The sequence below is a fragment of the Malaclemys terrapin genome, chromosome 25 (genome assembly GCF_027887155.1).
Source record: "Malaclemys terrapin pileata isolate rMalTer1 chromosome 25, rMalTer1.hap1, whole genome shotgun sequence".
In the NCBI taxonomy this organism is placed as follows: Eukaryota; Metazoa; Chordata; order Testudines; family Emydidae; genus Malaclemys; species Malaclemys terrapin.
The window spans coordinates 4,094,481-4,122,084 of record NC_071529.1 but is presented as its reverse complement, the minus strand read 5'-3'; the positions used below and the strand labels follow the sequence as shown (position 1 = coordinate 4,122,084).

At 50.2% G+C, this 27,604-nt stretch overlaps 1 protein-coding gene across 1 annotated transcript; it reads left to right on the top strand.

Moving 5' to 3' along the window:
* The first annotated feature begins 547 nt into the window (after positions 1–547).
* Positions 548–26,437, top strand: LOC128829173 (proto-oncogene Wnt-3). Its single transcript, XM_054014445.1, has 3 exons — positions 548–754; positions 22,454–22,719; positions 25,007–26,437. Exons 1-3 carry the CDS (start codon positions 628–630, stop codon positions 25,484–25,486), a joined length of 873 nt encoding a protein of 290 aa, XP_053870420.1. The 5' UTR covers positions 548–627; the 3' UTR covers positions 25,487–26,437.
* The last annotated feature ends 1,167 nt before the right edge of the window (positions 26,438–27,604 follow it).

The window sequence follows — 27,604 nt, the reverse complement described above, 5'->3', positions numbered from 1 at the left end:
GCCCAGCTCTGGCACTGATCTGCAGCAGCTCAACCCCGCCGGCCGAGCCCATAACCCACTTGCACTGGGCGCCTCGGGAGACCCGGTCTGACTAGGCAAGGCAGGGGAGGGGGCCGGCCTCAGCCCAGGTCACACGGCGAAGCAATAGCCGAGCCAGGCAGGAGCGAGCTCGGCCAGCACCCTGGCCACTGAGCCATGCTGCTTCCGCTGACCCTTGTGACAGCGTGCGAGTGACTTCACCTTTCTCTGCCGTCCTGGCCACCCATGCACCCGGCCCATGGCAGCCTGGGGGGCCCCCAGCACTTCTCAGAGCAGGGCCGTTGCCCAGGACACCTGTCCAGTTTGCCTAGTTACTGGACATTTGCCACCTCTCTAAAACGTACAGTGAGTTGAATGAAAGTTTGGTGAGGCCCTGGAGCCTCCCCTGGGAAGCGCTGTCGGGGTCGGGGGATTCCAGCTGGCTTTCTCCCTGTGGTGGCACCAATTCACGTGTTCTCTGTTTCCCCTCCTAGGTCCCTCGCGTTAGGCCAACAATACACCTCGCTGGGGTCCCAGCCCATCCTGTGCGGCTCCATCCCCGGGCTGGTCCCCAAGCAGCTCCGCTTCTGCCGGAACTATATTGAAATCATGCCCAGTGTGGCCGAGGGGGTGAAGCTGGGGATCCAGGAGTGTCAGCACCAGTTCCGAGGCCGGCGCTGGAACTGCACCACCATCGACGACAGCCTGGCCATCTTCGGGCCAGTCCTGGACAAAGGTAAGGGACCCACGTGGCCGCTCCGCCAGGCAACAAGGCTGCCAGGTTGGGGGGGGTGGGGGAGGGAGGATTCTTCCATTTAGCTGCATTCCAGGACCATGCAGAGGTGCAAGCTGAGATCAGGGCCCGTCGTGCCGGGCGCCGAACAGACCCTGCCCAAGGAGCTCACAGGGGTGTGGGGGAGACAGAGGCACAGAGACGGGACGTACCCACGGTCACCCAGCCCCTGCATTGGGGGGGGGCGGAGGGGGCTGCAAAGCTCGTCTTCAATTAGGATGACCAGACAGCAAGTGTGAAAAATCGGGATGGGGGTGGGGGGTAATAGGAGCCTATATAAGTAAAAGACCCAAAAATCAGGACTGTCCCTATAAAATCGGGACATCTGGTCACCCTACCTCCAATGCAGATGCACAGGGATCTGGTATTGCTGCCTGTGCTCACAACGGTCCCAGGCCTTGCTGCATGGTCTGGCTGGGCTGTGTAGAGGGAAGGGCTGCTCATGACAGCAGCTCTCGGCAGATAAGTCCTCACCACTAGGGAGAGTTTGCCTTGGTGACAGATTGCAACTAGGATCAGAAATCCCCCCCCTCCCCCCAAAACCCCTGCCACGTGTGAGTCTTTGGGGCAGGGTGTCCTTGGCCTTGCCAAGGGAGTCAGCGAACACGGCCCAGCTCCTCCCACGCAGGCCCACGGCTCCAGGGCCGGCCCAGCCCTCTGGCCCCAGGCATGACAGGAGAGCGGGAGGCTCAGTGGGCTTGGCCCTGACTGTGCCCTGGCGAGTGCACTCTGTGAAAGCGGCTTTGGGGGGAGGAGGAGGAGGAAAGTCTACACCCCATGTCCTCCCCCAGGCCTGCAGACCTGGCCCCTGGGCTGGAGTGACAGCAAGGGGAAACTGCAGCCTGGCCAGACCCATGGGGGTCCTACAGCTGCTGCCTTATTTTGCTCAGAGGTGCAGATCCTAACACTATATGCCTCAGTCCCTCTGGCTCGGACTCCCAGGCCTGTCCTAGGGCAGGGTCTGCCCCAGCCACACACAGGTGCTGCCTGAGACAAGCCACCAGAGCCCACAGACTGCAAGGTCTGCAGGACCCCTTCATGGACGCTGCTTATTTCATCTCCCCTCTCTGTGTCAAAACTCCATCTGGGCTGAGCTGGGCCTCCTTCAGGCCTCTGTTAATAGCAGGGATGTGAGGCACCCCCCTACCCACAAAGACTAGAACCCCTCATCGGGTTGCTTCTGAGAAGACAACGGATCTGGGCATTGAAACAGAGGACTAAGGAGTCAGAGCCCCTGCAACCCATTCCCAGCTCTGCCACTGATTTGTTGCACAGCCTTTGAAGAAGTCATTTTCCTTTCGGTGCCTCAGTTTCCCCATCTGTGAAATCGGGACAGTTCATGCTTCCTGACCTCAGAGAGGCTGGGAGGCTTCAGTAATGGTGATGAGGGAGGCTGATGCCAGTGCCAGGAAAGGCCAAAGGATTATTTGGAACCAGCTGAGACCGTAGCTGGAAGGCATTTGGAATTTGACACACTGTGGGTCAGACTCACCCCCCCAGCCTCATCCCCGGCCCCTCTGCTGCCCTGTGTGGAAACTCTGGCTGCTTTTCTCCCAGCCACCCCTTGCCAGGGGCTGGATTTGCTCCCTGCCCCCTCTGTGCACTCAGTAATTCCCCGGCCCCAGGGTCCCACTTACCCCAGGCAGCCCCAGAGCCCATCTAGCAAGGACAGGCAATGCCAGGCTGTGAGGAGCAGAAAGGGGGCCAGATGCAGTGGAAGGGGCCTGGAGTCAGGGCACCGTGGCGTCCTGGTGCTTCTGGCTGAGGGAGAGGAGCACAGAGCCCATGGCCCGAGCTGCGAAAAGGCCAATAGCACCAAGATAACCCCGTGGCTTTTCTCAGCCATGCCACTCGCAGTCATTTGCATCTAAACAGGGGTGTATAGGATGGGATCAGGGGGCCTGGGGCCATCTCAATATCAGCTCCAGAGACTTAAGAGGAGGGGGAGAGAAAAGAGAGAGGGAGAGAGCAAAATAAGCTTATACCGATGAGAAAGAGCTAAGCTGCCTCCCCTACTGTGAGCAGGGTGAGTGATACGGCCCAGCGCTACCGTGCTGCACCATTCACACGCCCTTTAGCCATTCTGCTCTGGGGGTGGGGGATGGGGAGAGCCATCAATAGGGCTTTCCCAGCCGGGCTGGCAGGACTGGCCGGGGCCGGCAGGCCGGGGACACTGTCCCGTTGCTACGCGGGGTCTCGGGGAATGCCAGCGCTCTGGGCTGGGGGGACGTTGGACGGCGGAAACATTCCGCATTATGCTGGTAATACAGTGTGACACCGAGGGAACAATGGGAAATTGAGTGGCCCAGCAGGTAACGGGCCTGGCTGGGAGACAGTCGCAGTGGTGCACTGTCAAGCGCTCGCTAATCCTCCCTCCCGACCCCTCCCTGGTTCTGGGAACTTCGCTTGCTCATTTCACTGCTGGGAAATTTCTCCCCGACGCCTTGTGCAGCCCTAGTGGAGATTTTCAAGTGATTCATTCATAGTGCCAGGCCTTCCCCATCCCGGGGAAGCCTCTCCTCACTCCCCCATCGACCTGCTGGGGTTGAACATGGCTCCTGCCAAACTGGCTCTGGGGCTGCAGGACAAAAACAAGCCGGAGTAAACCTGGCTGTGATCGAGCATGGCTTGTTCTTGCAGGTATATACAGAAAGCATGTTCTGACCGTGGGTTAACGTGCAGTCCCCGGCCATGGACAAGAAATGTGCATGGCTCTGACACTCCCAAGTTTAAAGCAGTTACTTGTTTGGCAGGAGCTTGTTCTAGCTGGGGATGTTGCATTGATTTAAACATGACCTGAAAAGTAAACAACATCGATTAGTCCTGTGGCACCTTATAGACTAACAGACATATTGGAGCATGAGCGTTTGTGGGTGAATACCCACTTCGTTGGATGCATCCTGATGAAGTGAGTATTCACCCACGAAAGCTTATGCTCCAATACACCTGTTAGACTGTAAGTGCCACAGGACTCTCTGTCGCTTTTTACAGATCCAGACTAACACGGCTCCCCTCTGATATTTGACATCTATTAGGTTTGTGCTCTCCACTTTTTCCCTTGAGGGATGGCTAGAGACAGCCTTTAAGTAGAGCTGACACTTTCCGGCTTGCTTTTTCCCTTCGGAATAGCAGGAATGCCAAGTTTGTTCTTCCTTGTTCCAGCGGGAGGTCTCCTGGGATGATTCATGTGCACAGTGGAAGCTCTCTTGGCCCTTTGGCCCAGGGGCAGGCATGTGGAATCTTTAACCACAGGGAGCTTTTCTCCCCCGGGTTTCCCTCTCAGAACTGACATGGCCTCATCCCCGTAGGCTGAGCCCCTTCTCAGCACGCCTGGGACAGGGCTCAGTACTAATATCTCCATGTGCAGCAGAGCCACCCAGGGTCACGCAGGAAGGCTGTAGCAGGGGCAGAAAATGACCCTGTCTTCTGAATCCCATTCCAGACTGGCCAGCTTCTTTCCTCAGCTGGTGAGTTACAGTTACAAATCATCGAAATACAAATTCCTGCCCCCTCACTCAGCTTGCACTGTCGGATCTGGTGCAATAAGCCTGCTGATGCTCTGGTCGTCCATAGAGGTGAGGGTTGCAGGGATGGCGGAGAGTCATAAATCGGGATTTCCTAGCCTGACTAGCAGGATTGTATTTAGCAAACACGGGTTAGACAAGAGCTGACTGCGGGGGGAGGGGGGAAAAGCGTAGAGCAAACCCTTCTCTCTCTCTGAACCAAAGGTCTCAGACATCAGTCCCCCTGAGAAGGCACAAGGCAGATTCCCCTTTTGCTGGTCACCGTAAGGTCATGTCTACATTTAAATAAAAAGTAACCCAGCTGAGTTCTACCACGTCTCCTTCCTAGCCACACATGCAAGAAAAAATATTAAGGAATCATTTTAGGTCCCATTGAGACTAGTTAAATGAGTCAGAGGATTCAGGTACAACCCAGGTGTCCCTGACTCGGTTACATAGACTGAAGGCCAGAAGGGACCATTGTGATCATCCAATCCAACCTCCTGCATGTCACAGGCCACAGAACCTCACCCTCCCACCCACCCCTGTGGCTGAGTTACTGGAGTCCTCAAACCATAACTTAAAGGCTTCAAGTTACAGAGACTCCACCATTTACACTCGTTTAAACCTGCCAGTGACCCGTGCCCCCTGCTGCAGAGGAAGGCGAAACAAAAAACAAAATAAAAACGCCCAGGGTCTCTGCCAATCTGACCCAGGGGAAAATTCCTTCCCGACCCCAAATATGGCGATCAGTTAAACCCTGAGCATGTGGGCGAGACCCACCAGCCAGACATGTGGGAAAGAATTCTCTGTAGTAACTCAGAGCTCCCCGCATCTAGTGTCTCACCAGCCATTGGAGATATTTACTATGAGAAGTTGCAGACAGGCCATATGCCATTGTAGACAACCTCATCCGACCATCCCCTCCATAAATTTATCAAGGTCAGTCTTGAACCCAGGTTTTTGCCCCCACTGCTCCCCTTGGGAGGCTGTTCCAAAACTTCACTCCTCTGATGGGTAGAAACCTTCGCCTAGTTTCAAACCTAAGCTTGTTGATGGCCAGATTTTAGCCCTTTGTTCTTGTGGCAACATTGGCGCTTAACTTAAATAATTCCTCTCCCTCCCTGATGTGCAGCCCTCTGATGTATTTCTAGAGAGCGATCAGATCTCCCCTCAGTCTTTGTCTGGTTAGGCTAAACAAGCCGAGCTCTTTGAGTCTCCTCTCCTAAGGTAGGTTTTCCTTTCCTCGGATCATCCTAGTAGCCCTTCTCTGCACCTGTCCCAGTCTGAATTCATCTTTCTTAAACATGGGAGACCAGAACTGCACACCGTGTTCCAGATGAGGTCTCACCAGTGGCTTGTACAATAGAAATAACACTTTCCTATCTCTACTGGAAATACCTCGCCTGGTACATCCTAGGACTGCATTAACCTTTTCATGGCCACATCACAGTCATCCTGCCATCAACCAATATACCCAAATCTTTCTCCTTCTCTGTCACTTTCAACTGATATGTTCCCAGGTTATAGCAAAAATTCTTGTTGTTAGTCCCTAAGTGCATGACCTTGCACTTTGCACAATTAAATATCATCCCATTTCTATAAACTCCAGTTTTCAATGTCATCCAGATTTTTTTGTATGATATTCCAGTCCCCCTCTGTATTGGCAGGGCCGGCTCTAACTTTTTTGCCGCCCCAGGCAAAAAAGAAGAGCGCCGCCCCGCCGTAACACCCCCCCCCGAGCACCGGGCCGCCCAAACCCCCACCCAAAATCCCCCCCGAGCGCCGGGCCGGGCTGCCCAAACCCCCGCCACCCCAGCCCCGAGCGCCTCGCCGGGCTGCCCAACCCTCTGCCCTCCCAAGCGCTGCGCTGGGCCGCCCAAACCCCCAGAGCGCCGCGCCGCCCAACCCCCACCCTGAGCGCCGCACTGCGCTGCACGCCCAAACCCCCAGAGCGCTGTGGCGGGCTGGCCAAACCCCCAGAGCACCACGCCACCCAACCCCCCCCCCCCCGAGCGCCGCGCCGCCCAAACCCCTGGAGCGCCGCGCTGGGCTGGCCAAACCCCCACCCCCAAGCACCGCACCATGCCACGCCGCCCAAACCCCCGGAGCGCCGGGCCGCGCCGCCTCCCCTAGTGCCGTGCCGCGCTGCCAAAACCCCCCCCGCGCTGCCCAGCGAAAACAAAAAGCAAAAACAAAAAAAATCCCTCGAGCGCCGCCCCGCCGAACAAACAAACAAACAAACAAAAACACCGCAAGAGCCCTCCGCCACCCCAACATTGGCTGCCCCTTCTAAGGTGCCACCCCAAGCACATGCTTGGTCAGCTGGTGCCTGGAGCCAGCCCTGTGTATTGGCAATACCTCCCAATTTTGTGTCATCTGCAAATTTTATTAGCACACTCTAGGGTGACCAGATGTCCCAATGTTATAGGGACAGTCCTGATTTTTGGGTCTTTTTCTTATATAGGCTCCTATTACCCTCCACCCCCTGTCCCGATTTTTCACACTTCACTGTCTGGTCACCCTAACACACTCCCACTTTTTGTGCAAAGGTCATTAATGAAAATGGTAAATAAGGTTGGTACCAAGAACAGTCCCTGAGGAACTCCACTAGTAACAGCCCTCCCACCTGACAGTTCACCTGTCAGTACGACCCGTTGTAGTCTCTCTTTTAACCAGTTCCTTATCCACCTCTCAATTCGCATATTAATCCACATCTTTTCCAATTTAACTAATAATTTCCCATGTGGAATAGATCTAATCTACCTGCATTACTGAAAGCCAGGTAGATTAGACCTTTAGACATTCCCTTTGTCTAAAAAAATTAGTTATCTTCTCAAAGAAGGAGATCAGGTTGGTCTGGCACAATCTACCTTTTATAAATCCAGGCTGAATTTTATCCCAATTACCATTTATCTCTATGTCCTTAAAACTACTTTTGCTTTCAAAATTTGTTCCAAGACCTTGCGTACAATTGAGATCAAACTAATGGGCCTGTAGTTTCCCTGATCACTTTTTTCTTCTTTCTTAAAAAGAGGGTCTATGTTAGCAATTCTCCAGTCATAGGGTACAGCTCCCAAGGTTGTGGCTACAGACGAATATGGCTACCCCTCTGATACATGACTCCCAAGTTTACAGATTCATTAAAAACTCTTGCTATTGGGCCAGCAATTTCACAAGCCAGTTCCTTTAATATTCTTGGATGGAGATTAATTGGGCCCCCTGATTTTTCACCATGAAGCTGTTTGAGTTTGACTTCTACCTCGGATGTGGTCATTTCTACTGCCATGTCCTCATTTCCATTAGCCTCCCGGCTACTATCCCTCAGCTCCTCATTCCCCTTCTTATAAACTCAGTAAAGTATTTGTTTAGATGTTGGGCCAGGCCTAGATTATCTTTAATCTCTGCCCCATTCTCAGTGCTTAGTGGTCCCACTTCTTCTTTCTTTTTATTTATATGGCTAAAGAACCTTTTACTGTTGGTTTTAATTTCCTTTGCAAGGTCCAACTCTGCTTGGCTTTGGGCAGTTCTCACTTTCCCCTGCATTTTCTGACCTCCAAGAAAGGTTTCCTTGCTGATCCATCCCATCTTCCATTCCTTGTAGGCTTTCTGCTTTCTCTTCAACACCTGTTTGAAATACTTGCTCTGTTGCTTGTCCAGTTTGGACTGAACCCTTCCCTACACATTTTTCCCCCTTGCTTGGGATGCAGGCTTCAGACAGCTTCTGCAACTTTGACTTTAATTCCAAGCCTCCTCCACATTCAGATCCTTGAGTTCTTCAGTCCAGTCCACTTCCCTAATTCCCTGAATTTTTTAATGGTTGCCATTTGGAAATCCAGTCCCCTAGTTGCAGACCTATTTGTGTTTATCCTTCCATTTCGTTTTAACTGAATTAGCTCATGATCACTCAAACCAAGGTAGCCTGTTTCCACTCCATAGGCCCATGTTTCTGCCCCGTGCGAAGGGCCCTGTCTGCAAGACACGATGACCCACTCAGTGGGTGCAGTTATTAACTATTTATGTTATGGTGGCATTTATGGGTCCCACTAGAGTTCATGTATTAATTGTATTTTTACCCTAGCACCCAAAGGCTCAGTGAGGCCTGAGGCAGTCCTGTGCTAGGGGCTGTACACACACAGGTGGACACGGTCCCACCTACACCACAACATTTAACCATGGTGCACAGTTTTGTAACCCCGGCCCATGCCCTGGTGGGGAGTGCAGTGTAGGTGGCCTTTAGGCTGATTTTTATATTGGGGTGAGAACGTTAGGACCTGCTCCAGCATGAGTCCTGTCTACACTGCAGAATCACCATGTTTAATGCTCACTCATGTTTCCTTCTGCCTTTGTGGACAGAAAAAATCTCTTTCTGAAGCTGAGAGGCAGCAAGGTGCCCGAGAAGGCCCTGGACTGGGTGTGAGACCTCTGTCAAATGACTGTCTGGCTAACTGTGAGCAGGTCACTTCACCTTGCTGTGTCTCTCTCCCGCATGCATCCTTTGTCTTTCAGGCTGGGACCATCTGGTTCTGCATGTAGGGCCGGGCCCGGCGTACACATAACAATGCTGAGGAACCATTGCTTAGCCTAACTCTAGACTGGATTAAAACACTGGTTCCTAAGGGGATTGTCACCTATTCTCTGTGCAGGGTGGTAAAAAGGAGAATGCCCAGCCTAAACGGAGGGATATGTTTGCAAAGAATGGTTTAGCACCCCTACATGAAGCTAGCTTGGGAAATGATTTCAGAACCCTTTGACTCATCTGCCAGATAAACCAAGTTAGGAGTTAGTGGAGTGGGAGACGCGACTCAAGCACCATTTTCTTCCCAATGTCAATAGGGCCAAATAGTGAGAGTTAAAAGGCTGAAATAGTCTCTCCAAGGGAGTTGGGGAAAATCCCATCACTAGGGATATGGAATTCCAAAAACCACTTAGCATTAGCCTAATTCTGGTCCCAGTGAAGCCACCGGTAAAAATTCCACTGACTGTGTGGGAGCAGAAGTAGAGCAAAGCTGGCCACTTAGAAAATACCACCGAGACTTTCCAACTGGCCTGGATAGAATACTAGACAATGAACTGAATTGCTGGACCACAGTCTAGACCCACAGCATAAGCTAGAATCTGACTTCTGTGACCCACAGGAGCAAAGTGACTTTTATTAATACTGGTGCCCCTCTGCCGAGAGGTAGTACAAATCTGGAGCCTTGCTGGTTGGCTTCCCAATGGTGGACAAATCAGGGGCATGGAGTCTGGGAATATTCCTAGTGTAAATTGCTTTATTTACACATATGCACCAGTCTTGGGACAGAAATGGTCCCAAACAGCATGCAGTACACCCCCTCTTCCAGAAATCCCAGACCGCACATCAATGCCCAGTCCCCATGAAGCTACTCTGTACCCGGAATTGCCCCAAATATAGAGAAAAAAGCAGAGAACAAACTCTGCTGTCTGCCAGAGTTTCTCCCAAGGGTCAAGCACAGAAGAAAACTTACAACACAACAGCATTTCTTCAAAGACTAAACACTTGCTCACAAACCAAGAAAAAGAACTAAAAGTAAGACTAGGTAGAACAGCGACATCTATTGACTGACTCTTGCCATAACAGCACTATGGTTCGAGCCCCGCTGTTCACTAGGATTAAAACATGGTTTGATAAAAAGTTTTTTGTTCTGTGTAATCAGCAAGCTTTCCACGAGGCTAATCAAATGATCTCATCAGTTCTCACTGCCCCACCACAAAGTGAGTCACTATCATCCCCCCTAAACTGTAAGGGAAACTGAGGCACAGGTGGGTGGCACGACTTGCCTAAGGCTAGAGGAGGCACCCGCTTCACAGTTCGGATTAGAATTAGGAGCTGAGCACCTAAAATCCAGGGCTCAATCCACAAGGGCCGAGGTTCCCAACAGTGACCAGCCAGTTCTCTGCAAATCACGCAGTTCTGCCACCACCTCCTTGCTTCCCTCTGCTACGGTTTATTGAAACATGAACTAACATACACTCAGCACTTTGTTAGTGTCACTTTTCCATGTAATAACTGCTGTAGGGCCCATGGGCATATTAAGCAATTGTGATTTTGAGAGGAGGTGTCTGCCTCACAATCTCTATTAATTTGTGATAGACACGATGAAAAACTGAGCAGTTTTGCCCTGGAACGTGCCACGTGAGCACTCTGACACCAGGCCTGGAACGTGCCATGTGAGCGCACTGATGCCCAGGTCTGGAACATGTCACGGGAGCGCACTGACGCCCAGGTCTGGAACGTGTCACGGGAGCGCCCTGACGCCAGGCCTGGAACGTGCCACGGGAGCGCCCTGACGCCAGGCCTGGAACGTGCCACGGGAGCGCCCTGACGCCAGGCCTGGAACGTGCCACGGGAGCGCCCTGACGCCAGGCCTGGAACGTGCCACGGGAGCGCCCTGACGCCAGGCCTGGAACGTGCCATGGGAGCGCCCTGACGCCAGGCCTGGAACGTGCCATGGGAGCGCCCTGACGCCAGGCCTGGAACGTGCCATGGGAGCGCCCTGACGCCAGGCCTGGAACGTGCCATGGGAGCGCCCTGACGCCAGGCCTGCCCTGGAACATGCCCCACTGTCTATTTGGCATTCAAACTTCCTGTTTGTTTGGGTGCCGCTGCTTTGTCTTTGCATCTGATGCTTGTCTGACTTTTACAAACCATTTATTTTTTCTGTTTTGTGCTGCATAGTGTCATACACGCAAAATCTCAACCTCTGAGTCACGGCCGGCTTCCTTGCTAGGGTGCCTTTTTTCTGCATTCTTCGCAGCTGCAAGCATGGTTGGAGAGCCCTGGTGGGGAAAACTAGAGAGGTGCCAAGTAGGATAACGCATTGGTTAAGTGTTAGTGGGCTGTTGTCACTGCTCTCGTCTGCTGCATAGAATCAGAACTGCTTATGTATTACCGGTGGTACAGAAGCAGCTAGAGGCCCCAACCCAGACCAGGGCACTGTTGTGAGAGTCCCTGCCCAGAAGAGCTTACAGTCTGACTAGCTAAGGAGGAAAAAGGATGGCAGGGGACAGCGGCACAGTGAGGAAAAGCGGCTTGCCTAAAGTTACACAGCAGATCAGTGGCAGAGCTGGAAGTAAAGCCCAGATCTCTTGTTTCTCAGTCCATTTATCTGTCACCTAGAGCATGTTGCTTCAACTGAGTATCACATGCCCTGTACTGCTGGCGAAGTCTACTTCTTTAGTGCACGTGGTGATTCTGCAGCAGGGGCATCAAGCATCTTGGAAGGGCTATCACTCCTCGTGCTTCAGAGCCAGAACCACCAACTGTTGGAGGCTGAGAAGGAAGCTTTTCCTGGGGGCAGGTTAGACCATACCTGCTTTGAACCTTTCTCGGGGCAACTGGTGCTGGCCACCGTCAGTGGCAGGATACTGGGCTCGCTGGACCATAGGTCTGATCTAGAGCCACCCAATAACCTGCCAAGCTTGTCACTACTGAGACAGCATCAACGGAGTAGACGGGAGGATTTTTACACTAGTTGGGCTGGGGCATGAGTACTGAGCCCCAGATGGGTTTGGAGCAAAGTCTCCATGCAACAGGGAGCATGTCAGATGGCCCTGGCTTGCTCGGCATCAGCCTGAAGGTGACATTGGAAAGGGATTTCTCTTGGGCTGGGTGTGGTGCGCACAGGACACTGAGGCCGCAGCCCGACACAACATCACATCATGGAAAGCCTGACATGGGACGCAGTGAGTAAAGAATTAAAGGATGGCAGATGAGATGACAAGTTTGGTTGCTAAGAGTAACCGTGGTGATGTTATATCAAACTTCTGTGTGACATTTGATTTAAATATGGCTGACATTAGACTTAAGATAGTAGCACTATCAAAATCAATATCGCACATATTAAAAACTGGCTAAATGATAGATCTTGAAAAGGGATTGTAAATGGGGAATCATCATCCAGTGGGGGAGTTTTTAGCGGGGTCCCACAGAGATCTGTTCTTGACCCAATAGTATTCAATATCTTGATCAAGGATCTGGAATTTTATTTTTTTTTAAATCCTTGCAGGTAAATTTTGCTGATGAGACAAAAACAGGAGGTGTGATAAATAAGAGTAAAAACATTGGATGTATGAAACTAAAGAGGCTGCTCAACACCTAAGTCCCTTTCTGGACCTTGCCTATCCCATTTCTGTGCCTGGTTCTCCTCCCACCTTTGGGTGTTGGATTTGTAAAGCCTTCTCTCATAGGTTTGCCCAGTGATGGGGCAAAGGGGCACTGATCTCACTGGGGAGTGCTGCTCTACAGAACTACTGTAAGACAAGTAACGATGGTATATTATAATGGAGCACCGGCTCCATTCTAGGTAAGGCTGCCCAGCACTTTCTGGTTAAAGATTGACTCTTCTAAAACTCTAAAATCTGCATGCTTACTTGGATGGTCGTGACATTTGCTGTGCCTCCTGGGGGGGCTAGACAGAGTGAGTGACCCAGAAATGGGGTCAGTTGAACAAGGAGATCCCAAGATCCAGCTCCCCCTGAAGCCCCCCACCCAGCATTTTTCAAAACCAATAGGGTCTTATAACTTTTCTCTGCCCACACCTGGAGCTCAAACCCTGGCTCTGTAATTGTCCCCCACATGACCTCAGTTGCTCAACGTTTATTTCAAGTGGTGCGTAACACCCATGAGCCTTTGGGACAGCGATACTGAAAACGGTTTTAAAGCCAGATTTTAGCTCTCTAGAATGGTGTGTGCCAAACCCTCCTGTGACGAAGAGATTGAAACGGGATGTGCAGCAAGACCAGGCCCCTTGTCACAGCAATTTGGTGGCTCAAGGGGCCAGGCTGTGGAAATAACAACCGTTTCCCCCTTGGTCAGCGTGCAAGGAGCGAGGTGTGCCGAACTGGCAGACAAACACCTCAGCAAAGGTCTGTGCTTCTTGCTCAGGTAGTGGCTGGGCCTCGGCCTGGTTGGAGAAGTAGTCTGCGATAGTGAGGGTGTATCAACTACCAGGGACAGAGCCCAGAACATACCCTCCGTAGAGGCTGGCTCAGCTGGGTGGGAACCATAGGTAGTGTGTGTGTAGGATGTGCTGTCTTATGGGCCTCCCAGGTATAGGGAAGCTTTACCCAGCCCCTAACAGACTGCGCTATCCAGGCCTGTTGTACTGATTTTGAACCCTTTGGGAAAGCTCCCTGCATCTTCCTGCTATGTAACACCTTCAGATCTCAGGCACCAATCCCTGGGGACAACTATGTGATGATTTAGTTGGGGATTGGTCCTGCTTTGAGCAGGGGGTTGGACTAGATGACCTCTTGAGGACTCTTCCAACCCTGATAGTCTATGATTCTATGTTCTCCACTTCCCGTCGATACCTAACCAGTAGCCTTGCTCTAGGTTCACGTCAGGCCAGGCTTTTCTGTATGTATGTACACCTGCGCCGGCCAGTGCCTCTTCTGGCAGATCCAACAGCCTCCTTCCTTCCAGCACCTTAGCTGGGAAACTCCTGGGTCTGTGGCTTGTCCCTCCTTCATCATTGTGGCTCTGCATTGGAGCCTCCCACCTCTGCTGGTGTCATGGCTGCTGCTAGGCTGGCAGGTTTTCATTTCTCCATCCTGAGCACATGTCTGGCCCTGTCCAGGCTCGGTCTCTTGGCCAGGGCACCAGCATTCCTGTGCTGTTTCCTTGGACAGTGTTGGTGCTGAGCTAGCTGCTCAAACTATTGGGCCAATTGTCCTTGGGGTTCATGGAAATTATAGAATCTCTTGTGTGAAGGGTGATTCGGATTTAAGACCTTTCCCCAGGGGGAAGTGCTGGAAATGGTTGGTGCCAGCAGTTCACAATTGTGGAGTATTCTGTTCTTCCTTGTTCAGGGTCCTGCTGATGCACGCAATTACTCTTTCCTGGTCTCCATATGGTTGAGCCAAGACAGCGCCAATGCTAACTTCACTGGCATCGGGGTCTAGGACAAACCGTAGCTGTGGATCTGGGTAGGCCAGTATTGTTGAAGACACAAGCCTCCACTTTAATTCCAGAATGGCTTCTTGGTATGGGGTGGTCCACTCAAACATCTGCCCCTTCTCTACCAGCTTGGGTAGTGGCTGTGCAATTGTGACAAAGTCAACAATGAAACTCTGGTAATATAAAGCCAAGCCAATGAAACTCTGCACTCAGTGACAGAACGTGACACTGGCTAGAATCAGATGGCTTCTCTCTTTTCTAGGTCTTTCGCTATGCCATTCTTTGAGATCACATGCCACCAGTAATCTACTTTATCACAGAAAAGATGCATTTTGCTGGTTTCACTTTTAAGCTGGCTTTGCGTAGCTTCTCCAGCACAGCTCCCGGCTTCTGCAAATGCTCCTCAAGCCACTTCACAGTGACAACGTTATCAAGTTACACTAGGCAGGACATGCCCTGCAGTCTCCCAGCATGACATCCATCAGCCTTTGGAACAGCCCAGGCACAATACAGAGGCCAAAAGGCAGAGTCCAAACTGAAAGAGGCCCTGTTTGGTGGTGCATGCCATCTTCTGTCGGTCATCTTGGTGCACCTCTACTTGCCAGCAGTCACTGGCCAGGCCCAGCATGCAGAACCAACAGGCCTTTGCCAGCCAGTAGAGTGACCGTTGTTTGCCTTATTCCCATGATCTTAAACTGAGCTTAAACCTGGAGCACCACACTGAAAGGTCTTAACTTCCTCCATTTCCTTGGGTGGCTCTTTGTCATGATTGTGAGTATGCAATGGAAACTTGTCTCTGGAGCCTACCAGAATTGTAAGTGGGTGTCCATTGATCTCACTAGTGATGAAGCATTTGGACCTGATCTCACTGGCAGCTGTTGTCTCTCACTGTGACCCTACAGGTCTGCAGATGGGGCCTGGCTCTTGGCTCCTGTCCTTGGTAGATGTCTTGCTTCCAGGCGTTACCCTGCTGTGGGTATTCTCACAGGACGTGCCTGTGGTTCCAACCTCCAGCATCGTAGATCTGCCCAGTACCTCCTATGGGTACTTTTAGGGTCTTTCAAAGTTCAGTTGCTTCCTGCGTCCCTCTCTCTCCCTCCATCCCCCATTGGTTCTTGCTGGGTTACAGGGCTCCCTTTCTGTTAACAGCTCGCTGCTTCGCTCTCCTGCCCTCACTTAGTTCTTGGAGGGCTGAGTCCCATGTCTTTCCTCTAGCTGTAGTGTCTTCTAGTTCAGCCTTGCACACCTGTGCCTAGGGGCTAGGGCCTGCTCTTCTGCAGCCTCTATGGCTAGTTCCAGCTGCCCAGCAATCTTGAGGGCCTCTTCCAGCCCATTTGGTTTCTCCTTACAAAGAACTATCCGGATTTCTCCCTCAGCTGCATGTCACAAGTTGGTCCCTGGCCAGTAAATCCTGCATTTGGTTGTCATAGTCCAGGATCGCCTTGGTGGCCAGGTGCCGGAGGAAATAGCCAAAATTGGTGACAGATTCCCCCTTTTCTTGTCTCGTGTTGAAGGCGGCTCATTTGGAGCAGCAGGCCATGAAAATCCAGCTTGGCGACCTCTTCCCAGCCCTTTATTCGAGCAGCTTGTTCGTAATGGTTGAGCCAGCTGGCCCAGCACTGACCATCCCCAGGATAAGCTCTGGATAAGAAGTTGGGCCACCGCATCTCCCACCCGCACTGACCTGCCACTCTCGGGGCTCAGGGGAACATTTACGTCATCAGGATTATTCATTTCCACTCACTCTCGTACCTATGGCAACTGCCTCTTAACTCCTTGCCTACCAAATCCCTAGATTCCAAGGCCAGAAGGGACCAGTGTGATCATCTCATCTGAACTCCTGTATAGCGCAGGCCATAGAACTCCCCCCAAATAATTCCGATTTGAACTAAAGTCTTTTCAAACAAGCCCAGTACTGATTTTGGAATCGCCAGGGATGGAGCCTCTACCCCAACCCTTGGTAAGTTGTCCAAATGGTTAATTATCCTTAAAAATTTACACATTTCCAGTTTGCATTTGTCTAGCTTCAGCTTCCAGCAATTGGATCGTGTTCGACCTTTCTCTGCTAGATTAAAAAGCCCATTATGAAATCTTTGTTCCCCATGTAGATACTTATAGACTGGGATCAAGTCACCTCTTAACCTTCTCTTTGCTGAGCTAAAGATTGCACTCCTGATCACTATAAGGCACAGTACCTTTAATCATTCTTGTGGCTCTTCTCTGAACCCTCTCCAATTTATCAACATCCGTCTTGAACTGTGGATACCAGAACTGGACCCAGTATCCTAGCAGCCATCAACAGAACCAAATAGAGGTAAAATAACCTCTCTAGCCCTCAGAATTCCCATATATACATCCAACAGCTGGCAACAGCTTCACTGGCTAACTGATAGGTCTCAAAATGTAATTGGCCACGACAACCCCCAAATCTTTTTCAGAGTCGCTGCTTCCCAGGATAGCATCCCCCATCCTGCAAGTATGGCCAACATTCTTTGTTCCTAGAGGTGTACTTTTAGCAATATTAAAATGCATATTTTTTGCTTATGCCCAAGCTAATCAAGTGTTCCAGATCCCTCTAAATCAGCGACCTGTCCTCTTCCCCATTTTTTGTGTTCTCTGCAAACCTTATTAGTGGTGATTTTGTTTTCTTCCAGGTCATGGATAAAAATGTTAAATAGCATAGGGCCAAAGAATCGATCCCCGTGGGACCCCCACTAGAAACACACCTGTTGGAAGATGATTCTCTGTTTCCAATTACACTTTGAGACCCTTCAGTTAACCAGTTTATAATTCATTTAATATGTGCCATGTTAATTTTGTATTCTATTTTTTTTAATCAAAATGTTGTGTGGTACCAAGTGAAACATCTTACATAAGTCTAATTTTGTTATATCAACACTATTACCTTTATCAACAAAACTTGCAATTTCATCAGAAACTACCGGTATATCAAATTAGTTTGACAGAATCTATTTTTCATAAACCCATGTTAATTGGCTTTAATTATACTATTCTCCTTTACTTCTTTATTAATCAAGTCCCATATCCCCCACTCCATTACCTTACTTGGGATAGGTGTCAGAATGACAAGCCTATAATTACCCCATGTCATCAGGTTTCACCTTTTTAAATATTGGTGCATTATTAGCTTTCTTCCAGTCTTCTGGAAGTTCCCCACTGTTTCAAGGCTTATCAAAAATCAACATTAATGGTCCAGTGAGCTCCTCAGCCAGCTCTTTTAAAACTCTTGGATTCATGTTATCTAGACCTGCTGATTTAAAAATGTCTAACTTTAGTAGCTTCTGTTTAACATCCGTCTAAGATACTAATGCAATGGAAAATGTTTCATCCCCCTCATCATCTAATATGCCTCATCATCTCCCCCCACCTCCAAAAATATAACACAAATATTTACTGACCATTCTGCCTTTTCTGCATTACAACTGATAATTCTACCATTTTTATCTAATAATGGGCCAATATCACTGTTAGGATTCCTTTTGTACCTAATATATTTTTAAAACGTCTCCTTTTTGTCCTTAGCACTGTGGGCCATTCTCCTTGGGACTCCATTGCTAGCATCTTTGTCATTATTAGGGGTGCTCAAGGATGGCGTACACCAAGTCCCTAAGGTGCCAGTAGCGTGCCAGATGTACCACAGGTTGGTGGCAAGTGCTACAAGCACTTCAATTGCTAGGCCCCATAGGTGCAAACCCTCGTGGGTCCCACTAACCACTCAGACACTTGACCAAATGAAGGCTGGCAAGAAAGGGACAGATTGTGAAATCCTTTGTGTACAGTGGCCTAAATAGTTACAGCTCAAAGTAAAAAGAACAATTCCTATTTGGACATGTGGGGAGCAGCCCAGCAGAGGGCTTGAGCTCTCCTGGTGTAATGCCTGGGTTGCCCTCTGCACTCCATGGCTCTAGGCGTAGGCAGGGTTCCAGGCCAGGATCAGCCAGCGGTGTATCTCGCTGGGGCCTCTCTGAACTGGCTCCCTGCCCAAGCTCTGTCCTGCCCAAACCTGTTCCTGGCTGCAATGTCCATCAGTCACAGCCTGCTCCCCACGTGGTTCCCCAGCTCCTGCTGCAGCCTGCTCCGCACACGTCTCCCTGATGGGTACCGAGCACCTTGCCTCCCTGCTGTTCCTGGCTTCCAAGCCACCACCACGTCCCCGACTGCAAAGTTTCTTTTTGCATCAAGGCCTTGCAGAATTTTTGCTCCCTTACCCAGGACGGGAATGTGCCTCCATGTCTCTCCCCTACCCCCAAGTGCGTTGATAGGAATGGTAGGCCCCTGCTTAGCAGACTCATTGTACCTATATTCTCCCTTGGTTTAACCCATCCCTCCTTGCTCTGCCATGACTAATTCCTCTCCATTCTTGCAGACCTTTAGGGTATGTCTACACTACGAAATTAGATCGATTTAATAGAAGTCGATTTTTTAGAAATCTATTTGATACAGTCGATTGTGTGTGTCCCCACTAAGCGCATTAAGTCGGCGGTGTATGTCCACAGTACCAAGGCTAGCGTTGCCTTTCGGAGCGTTGCACTGTGGTAGCTATCCCACAGTTCCCGCAGTCTCCACCGCCCATTGGAATTCTGGGTAGAGCTCCCAATGCCTGATGGGGCAAAAACATTGTCGCGGGTGGTTCTGGGTACATGTTGTCAGGCCTCCCTCCCTCCGTGAAAGCAATGGCAAAAAATTGTTTCTTGCCTTTTTTCCTGGGTTACCCGTGCAGACGACATACCATGGCAAGCATGGAGCCCGCTCAGCTCACCGTCACCGTATGTCTCCTGGGTGCTGCTGGCAGATGTGGTACTGCAGTGCTACACAGCAGCATCCCCTTGCCTTGCCTTGCGGATGGCAGACGGTACAATACGACTGCTAGCCGTCGTCGTCCTGTGGGTGCTCCTGGCCGACCTTGGTTAGGTTGGTCGGGGGCGCCTGGGCAGACATGGGTGCTCCTGGTTGGCCTCAGTGAGGTCAGTCGGGGGCGCCTGGACATAAATGGGAGTGACTCCAGGTCATTCTCTTCTTTAAGTTTCGTCTAATGGAGATTCAGTCCGGCCTGGAATATCATGCCAGCTGGAGGCTTCTGCCTCAGGCTGCTCTCCCAGTTGGCAGCACCTACCCCAGCCTACCCCTTGCTCCCATGGCTCATGAAGCCTGGACAGTAGTAAGGAGCAGTTCAACTACAGGCTGAGCAAGTGCATAATGGTGGTAGAATGTGCCTTTGGGCGTTTAAAAGCGCGCTGGCACAGCTTACTGACTCGGTTAGACCTCAGCGAAACCAATATTCCCGTCGTTATTACTGCTTGCTGTGTGCTCCACAATCTCTGTGAGAGTAAGGGGGAAATATTTATGGTGGGGTGGGAGGCTGAGGCAAATCGCCTGGCCGCTGATTATGCTCAGCCAGACACCAGGGCGGTTAGAAGAGCACAGCAGGGTGCGCTGTGCATCAGAGAAGCTTTGAAAACTAGTTTCATGACTGGCCAGGCTACGGTGTGAAAGTTCTGTTTGTTTCTCCTTGGTGAAAACCCACCCCCTTGGTTCACTCTACTTCCCTGTAAGCTAGCCATCCTCCCCTCCCCACTTCGATCACCGCTTGCAGAGGCAATAAAGTCATTGTTGTTTCAAATTCATGCATTCTTTATTAATTTATCACACAAATGGGGGGATAACTGCCAAGGTAGCCCAGAAGGGGTGGGAGAGGAGGGAAGCACAGGGGTGGGATAGTTGTAGGGGCACCCCCTAGAATGGCATGCAGCTCATCATAGAAGCGGCATGTCTGGGGCTCTGACCCAGAGCGGCCGTTTGCCTCTCTGGTTCTTTGGTAGGCTTCACATGGCACTGCTGTAGGTTCCTGTTATAACCTCTGTCCTTCATGCCCTTGGAGATTTTTTCAAATATTCCGGCATTTCATCTTTTGGAACAGAGTTCGGATAGCATGGATTCATCTCCTCATACAGTGATCAGATGCAGTACCTCCCATTCGGTCCATGCTGGAGCTCTTTTGCAATTCTGGGACTCCCACGGTCACCTGTGCTGATCAGCTCGCCACGCTGGCCAAACAGGAAATGAAATTCAAAAGTTTGCAGGGCTTTTCCTGTCGACCTGGCCAGTGCATCTGAGTTGAGACTCCTGTCCAGAGCGGTCACAATGGAGCACTCTGGGATAGCTCCTGGAGGCCAATACCGTCGAATTGCGTCCACACTACCCCAAATTCGACCCAGCAGGGTCGATTTCAGTGCTAATCCCCTCGTCGGGGAGGAGTACAGAAATCAATCTTGTCTAGACGCGATAAATCGATCCCGGAAGTGCTCGCCGTCGACGCCGGTACTCCTGCTCCGCAAGAGGAGTACGTGCAGTTGACGGGGGAGCCTGCCTGCCTCGTGTGGACATGCAGTAAGTACCTTATATTTTGAACTAAAATACTTCGACTTCAGCTACGTTATTCACGTAGCTGAAGTTGTGTATCTTAGTTCGAACTGGGGGGTTAGTGTGGACCAGCCCCAAGGCTTGTTTTCCAGGTCCTCCAGTTTCTCCCGTGCTCTGATTCAGGGAAGCAGTTTCCCCTTTATCTCCTTTGTTGCAGTGATTCAGTTCCCTGAATGTGAGGTTTGAGATTTGAAGCCCCTCAGCTGTACTCTCTCTCTGATTCAGAGATTTTAAGGCTGGAAGGGACCATTCTCCATTCCTGACCATTTTAAATCCAGACTGGCTGTTTTTCTAACCGATCTGCTCTAGGGATTATTTAGGAGCAGTTCTCTGGCCTGTGCAATGCAGGAGGTCAGACTAGATGAGCACAATGGGCCTTTTTGGCCTTGGAATCTACCCACCTCTGATCATCTCGTCTCACTTTCTGCATCCCCCAGCCAGAGAATTTCACCAAGTGACTCCTGCATGGAGCCCGGAACATCCGGCTGAGTTAGAGAGTGTCTTTTTGAAAGACAAGCAGGCTGGGTTTAAAGACTGCAAGAGATGGAGAATCCACTGCACCCTAGGGAAGCTGTTTCAATGATTAATCAGTCGCACGGTTAAAAAAACTGAACTCTATTTCTAGTCTGGATGTTTAGATTCAACTTCCAGCCATTAGATCTTGTTATACATTTGTCCCCTATCATCAGACAGCTTTTTCCTGTTTACATATATACATAGACCAGGGTAAAGGCAACTTTTCACCTTTTCTTGGCTTACTTAGAGAGGTTGAGCACCTTTAGCGTCTCCCTGAAAGGCACCTGTTCCAGCCCATGAATCATTCTTGTAGCTCTTGTCTGAACCCTTTCCAGTTTGACTTTTATCTTTTTGAAGTGTGGACACCACAACTAGACAGTGTTCCAGTATCAGTCTCACCAATGCCATACACCAGGGGTCTCAAACTCAATTTACCTTCAGGCCAGGGCCAGTCCTCAAATCCTCCCAGCAGGTTAATAATGTCACTGAAGATGGTGTTCAAAAAAGAAAATGTTTATATTGTATTTTTTATTTTGAATTTCTTAGAAATAATAAAACTGTCACACGACTTTATACAATTCTTCACCTACCAGAGAGTTTTTAGTGTTTGCCAGACAACCTGGCAATGCTTCAGTTCTGTCAGTTTGTTGATGTTTGGCCTCCGTGACTGAGCAGTTGAAACCTTCAGGATTGCAGCCAGGTGGGCATCAGAGAGTTGAGTTCGGTATTTTGACTTGTTTATATTCATTGTGGAAAAAAGTGACGCTGCCGCCAGGGCTGACTCTGCCCGGCGACTGACGATGCTATCTCTGTCCCTCTCCCTCAGCCAATGAGAGCTGCAGGGGGCGGCACCTGCAGCAGACAGAGCCAGCAGCGTGGCTGCATGCGTCTCTCCTCCGCGGGCTGCAGTGGGGAGGTTCTCGGGCTGCAGGTGGCCCGTGGGCCAGGACCCTGCCGGTTTTGGGATTTTTTTTTTGAAAAATTAATAAATAACCTTTTAAAAAAGATTCACAGAAGTTGGTGGGTACTTGGGGAAGGGAAGCGGCTAAACGTTAACCTAGCACATAATCCCATGGACAAGAACATAAGAAAGGCCAGACTGGGTCAGACCAAAGTCCATCTAGCCCAGTGTCCTGTCTTCCAACAGTGACCAATGCCAGGTGCCCCAGAGGGAATGAACAGAACAGGGAATCATCAAGTGATCCATCCCCTGTCGCCCATTCCCAGCTTCTTGCAAACAGAAATCCTGTCTCTTCACAGCTACGCGAGAGTCCGCCTTTGTCCACGCCATTGCTTCGGCCGGTGTGGCCTTCGCTGTCACCCGCTCCTGTGCTGAGGGCACCTCCACCATCTGCGGCTGCGACTCGCACCACAAGGGACCCCCGGGTGATGGTTGGAAATGGGGGGGCTGCAGTGAGGATGCTGACTTTGGCGTTCTGGTTTCCCGGGAGTTTGCAGATGCCCGAGAGAACCGTCCAGATGCCCGATCAGCCATGAACAGACACAATAATGAAGCAGGCAGAACGGTGAGTGTCTTCCCTACCCCACCCGTCTCTGCCACAAAACCCGCACATGCTGTAGTCCTCTGGCATGTGCAGATGGCCTGATTCAACTCCCACCAAGTCAATGGAAAGACTCCGATTGATTTTCATGGAAGGTGGATCAGGCCCTGGCTGCACATACAGCCATGAATAAACCCTGCCATGCACACAGCCCTAGTGTAACCACCGAGCATCTCCACGTACTGACCCAACGTCTCTCTTCATTCAGGCTGGGGCAGGATAAAACCAGGGGGGTAACGCACTTGGCACAGCTAGCCACCCGGACCCCATGCCCTACCCCACTGATGCACCCATGCTCCTAGGATAGCAGCCTTCCAGTGAGTCAGTGTTGGCCACATTAGCAGATAAGACGCAAGGGACCTTATTAACTCCTAAGGTAGCAACTGAAAGACCAACATGTGGCGCACGATGATCTCCAGCTCACGTACTTTCCACGCTCCCCACGGGCAGGGTGTTGTGGTGCAGGGAGTGGGAGGGGAATGCCAGCCAGGGTTTGCAGCTCTTCACTTGCAGGAGAAATCCAAATTTAGATACAGTCTTAGGTGCTGGTCACTGGAGCCCTCCCCTTTCCTCCAGGACTGGGGCAAAGCATGTCCTGAGCTACAGGTATTCTGTGAGTATTGTAACCGCATTCTCTTCCCAGGCTGTTTTTAAACAGGCAGCATTACTCAGACAGGTGATTTATGAGCGGTTGGGTTGGGTTTTTTTGCCCAGCTGTACCATCTAAACCATTAAACAGACAAAGCGAAGGAGTTAGTCTCCCTGCAGGCTGTAACAGCACCTGTACATGGGAATGCTTGGTTCTCTTTAACGCCTCTCTCCTACTCTCAAATCTTTTACTCTCACAAAACTGGCAATACACCCCCAACTCAAAGGCCCAGGGATTTTAACAGATAGCCAGGGATTTTCTACTTCACACGGAGGTGATTTCTTTGCAGCTGGTCTTGCCCAGTGCAAGTTTCTTGCAGAGACCAATACTTAGAATGACAAACCCCCGTCCCTGTCTGCGCCAGGCTGACAGAGGGAGTGCACAAGGACGAAGGATTGTCATGTTAGTTTAGATGTGGCACATGGAATCAGGGACTAGTCTATTCCCAGCTCTCCCACAGACTCACTACTTGGCATTGAGCGAGTCGATTAACTGCTCTGTGCCTCGGTTTCCCCAACTGTATTAGCGGGTTAATAGGAGGGGCATGAGTCTAAATCCCTGAGTGTTTGTAAAGCACTCGGATGAAGGCCCCAGATAAGTGCGGATTAGAATTGTGCTACTTTCTCTCGAGGCGGGGTTGGGTTTTAGCCAGCAGAGATGCACTCAGGAATCATCCGTTAACACTCTCTATTCTGCCAAACATCGCTGATGTACAGAGTCTTGAATATTCAGATTTGGCTGGATATTTAATGTGGTTACTTCTGCTTCTGCGATAGAAAATATTTTTGTTCCTTCAGCCTTCAAATGTCAAAAGCAAAGCTGGCTGGTCTAGGATAGTCCAGATAAATCTAAACCAAGATTTTGAGACAGCAGGATTTAATCCTGGGCTTTAAAGACTGCGTTTTGCATGTCTCAGAATTGGAGATTGATGTTACCTGCATCTTATGGCTGAGGAAACAAAGAGGCTTATGCAACATTTTTCAAGTAGGTCCCAATTTTCGGAGGTTGAGTACCTGCAACTCCAGTTGAGGTCAAGGAGAGGTGCTGGTGCGTGAGGCTTCTGGAAAGCAGGTCGGGAGCTATCTCAAGATGGGCAGCCCAAATTGGGGTCAGCTGGAGACTTTTGGCATACATGACTTGTCTGAGAACACACAGAAAGTCTGTTGGGCTCACAGAGCAGTGAGGCTCTGGAACAGCCACCTAACAAGTGTAGTGGGGGCAAGAGACCTACCTGGCTTTAGGATGGATCTTGATACATTTATGAACCAGATGATATGATGGGGTTGCCTGTACTAGCAGAGAACTGGACTTGATGACCCAAGTCTTATGTTCCTATTGCAAAGCTGTGATTGGAATTCATGTTTTCTGCCTCCCACTCTGTGCCTTAACTCCAAACCCTTGCTCCTTGATGCAGCCATTGTGCAGTGATGGGTCCATAGGCAATATTGCAGAGGGCATTTAGAAATCAGACATGGGCAGGCTTCAGCCCAGGCTCAGATCAGAGTTGGGCTAAATCCATGCGACCTCAAAAGAGCAATTTGAAACCAAGCAGGTGGGGCTGGAGCTTCCAGGCTGACTGTCTACTTCTTGTCTTCTGGACAGACGATCCTGGATCACATGCACCTAAAGTGTAAGTGTCATGGCCTCTCAGGAAGTTGTGAGGTGAAGACCTGCTGGTGGGCACAGCCAGATTTTCGGGCAATTGGTGACTACCTGAAGGACAAGTATGACAGCGCCTCTGAGATGGTGGTGGAGAAGCACCGTGAGTCCCGGGGCTGGGTGGAAACCCTACGGGCCAAGTATGCCCTCTTCAAACCCCCAACCGAGCGAGACCTGGTATACTATGAGAATTCCCCCAATTTCTGTGAGCCCAACCCAGAGACTGGCTCCTTCGGGACCAGGGACAGAACATGCAATGTCACCTCCCACGGCATCGACGGATGCGACTTGCTGTGCTGTGGGCGCGGCCACAACACCAGGACTGAGAAGCGGAAAGAGAAATGCCACTGCATCTTTCACTGGTGCTGCTACGTGAGCTGCCAGGAGTGCATCCGCATCTACGACGTCCACACCTGCAAGTAACTAACGCAGGGGGTGTTAGGCCAGAGCCTGGGAGCGTCATTCCTCGCGCAGTGGCCTCATGTCACAGGATGGTGCCGAAGACCCCAATGTACCCGATAAACTGTGCCATGATGTATATGGAGACAAGTGTTCCCTTCATGAATACCACAGCCAAACTGAGAGCAAGCTGAAGTCTAGTTTCTGTACGGGAGACTCAGCCGTGGGCTCTCCACACCTAATAGACGTCTCCCAGGCAGCTCAATGGCTCAGACATTCCATATTCACCTTAGGTCACATATTGACTGATTTTTTTGCTAGTTCCACTCTGTTTGACAAGCATCAACATGACAGGCAATCTGCTCTGGCAAGTGGGGGAGGTGACACAGGTCAGGACTGAGATGGAAGAGGTGTGTAACGGACTCACAGCTGGGAACACATGGGGTGTTTGCGGTCAAGACAGAGGTGCATTGGCACAGCAGCTGTGCAGGCTTGGTTTAACTTCTAACACTTGGATTTAACAGTGTGAAACATAGGAAAATGTAGACTTCCTCCTTTCCCCCTTAAGGAACTCCAACCCTTCTACCACTCTCAGAACCGAGCATGGCCAGCAATGGTTTCATCACTGCTTCCCCAGCATGCCTTTAGCTCTCGCGTGGTCTAGTGGGGTCTCCAGCTATTTCCCTAGCAGCCACTTCTCCAGCTGGCCACTGCCACAGCCCCTGATGCCATTCCCGTCTCCACTGCTAGCGTATGCGAACACCGCCTGGCTTCCCCTTACCACACCCAGCCTCGCCGCTCCCTACCCCACACCACCACTTGTAGGGACGTTCCTAATACTTCAAGTACCTGACTTTAAAAAAGCAAGGAATTTTGTTTCCTCAAGAAAAAATGGTATTTAATAAATAAATAGCACATTTATTGCCTTGTAATTATTTTTCCTGTAGCCCAGTATTCTAGCACTGACTGGAAAATCCTTCCCATTAACCTGCTGTATCCAAAGTTTGTACAAAGTTGTAGAGGTTGTTGATTTTTTAAATTTTATATTCAGAAAATTCTCTTTTTATAAGCATTATTTATTATACAGTGTATATATCTTTGAGTTGACTAAGATTATATATTATATAAATATATATATATATATATATATATTTGGAGATAAATCTATTTCAATTTGCTTTTTGTTGTTGTCCTGTTAAGACATTAAAGAGAAAGTAAATGAACTTAAACTGATACACTTGAGAGCCCGTGTTGTTCATTTGTTATGGAGCCTGTGAGATCAGTCTATCCACAGGAATGGTCGACTCTCTTGCTGGACCAGGTGACTGCATTAAGACACCACCTCAATTAACACAAACAACTGACACTAAAAACTAATCATTTGCCATATTGTGACAGTGCTTATCACAAGCAGCTTTCTACAGGGAAATATCACAACGAGCAAACATCAAGACAGCATCTGATGGTGTCCAATGTAGCTTACTCCTACACAGACCTCAATGGCATTAGATTAAATAGAATCACAGAGTTTAAGGCCAGAAGGGATCGTTAGATTATCTAGTCCAGCGGTTCGGGACCCTTCAGGGGGTCGCGAAGCTATTACATGGGGGTTGCGAGCTGTCAGCTTCCACTCCAAACCCCGCTTTGCCTCCAGCATTTATAATGGTGTTAAATATATAAACAAGTGTTTTTAATTTATAAGGGGGGGTCACACTCAAAGGCGTGCTGTGTGAAAGGGGTCACCAGGACAAAAGTTTGAGAACCACTGTCTGACCTCTTGTTTGATACAGGCCATTAAATATCCCTGTATTGAGCCCAATAACTGGTATGTGGGATGAATCATCTTTTTCAGAGTAGAGACCTCTAGAGAGGAGACTCCCCCACATCACTTGGTGGTTTGTTCCAACGTTAATCACACTCACTGTTAAAAACGTGTGCCAAATTCCAAATTCTTGTTCTGCCTGTCTCCAGTGCATCAAAGAACCCTTCCGAGTACCTGGTATTTTCTCCCTGTGATGGTACTTATACCCTGTGATCACGTCACCTCTCCATCTTCTTTTTGATAAGCAACACAGACTGAGCTCTTGAAGTCTCTCACTGTAGGGCATCTTCTCCAGCCATCAAATATTTTTTGGCCTCTTT

Bases quoted from the DNA above. Each gene is read 5' to 3' on its own strand.
- LOC128829173 (XM_054014445.1), top strand. From the start codon at position 628: ATGCCCAGTGTGGCCGAGGGGGTGAAGCTGGGGATCCAGGAGTGTCAG. The intron at 755-22,453 runs GTAAGGGACCCA...GTCTCTTCACAG, and splicing joins CGGGCCAGTCCTGGACAAAG to CTACGCGAGAGTCCGCCTTT. The intron at 22,720-25,006 runs GTGAGTGTCTTC...TCTTCTGGACAG, and splicing joins ATAATGAAGCAGGCAGAACG to ACGATCCTGGATCACATGCA.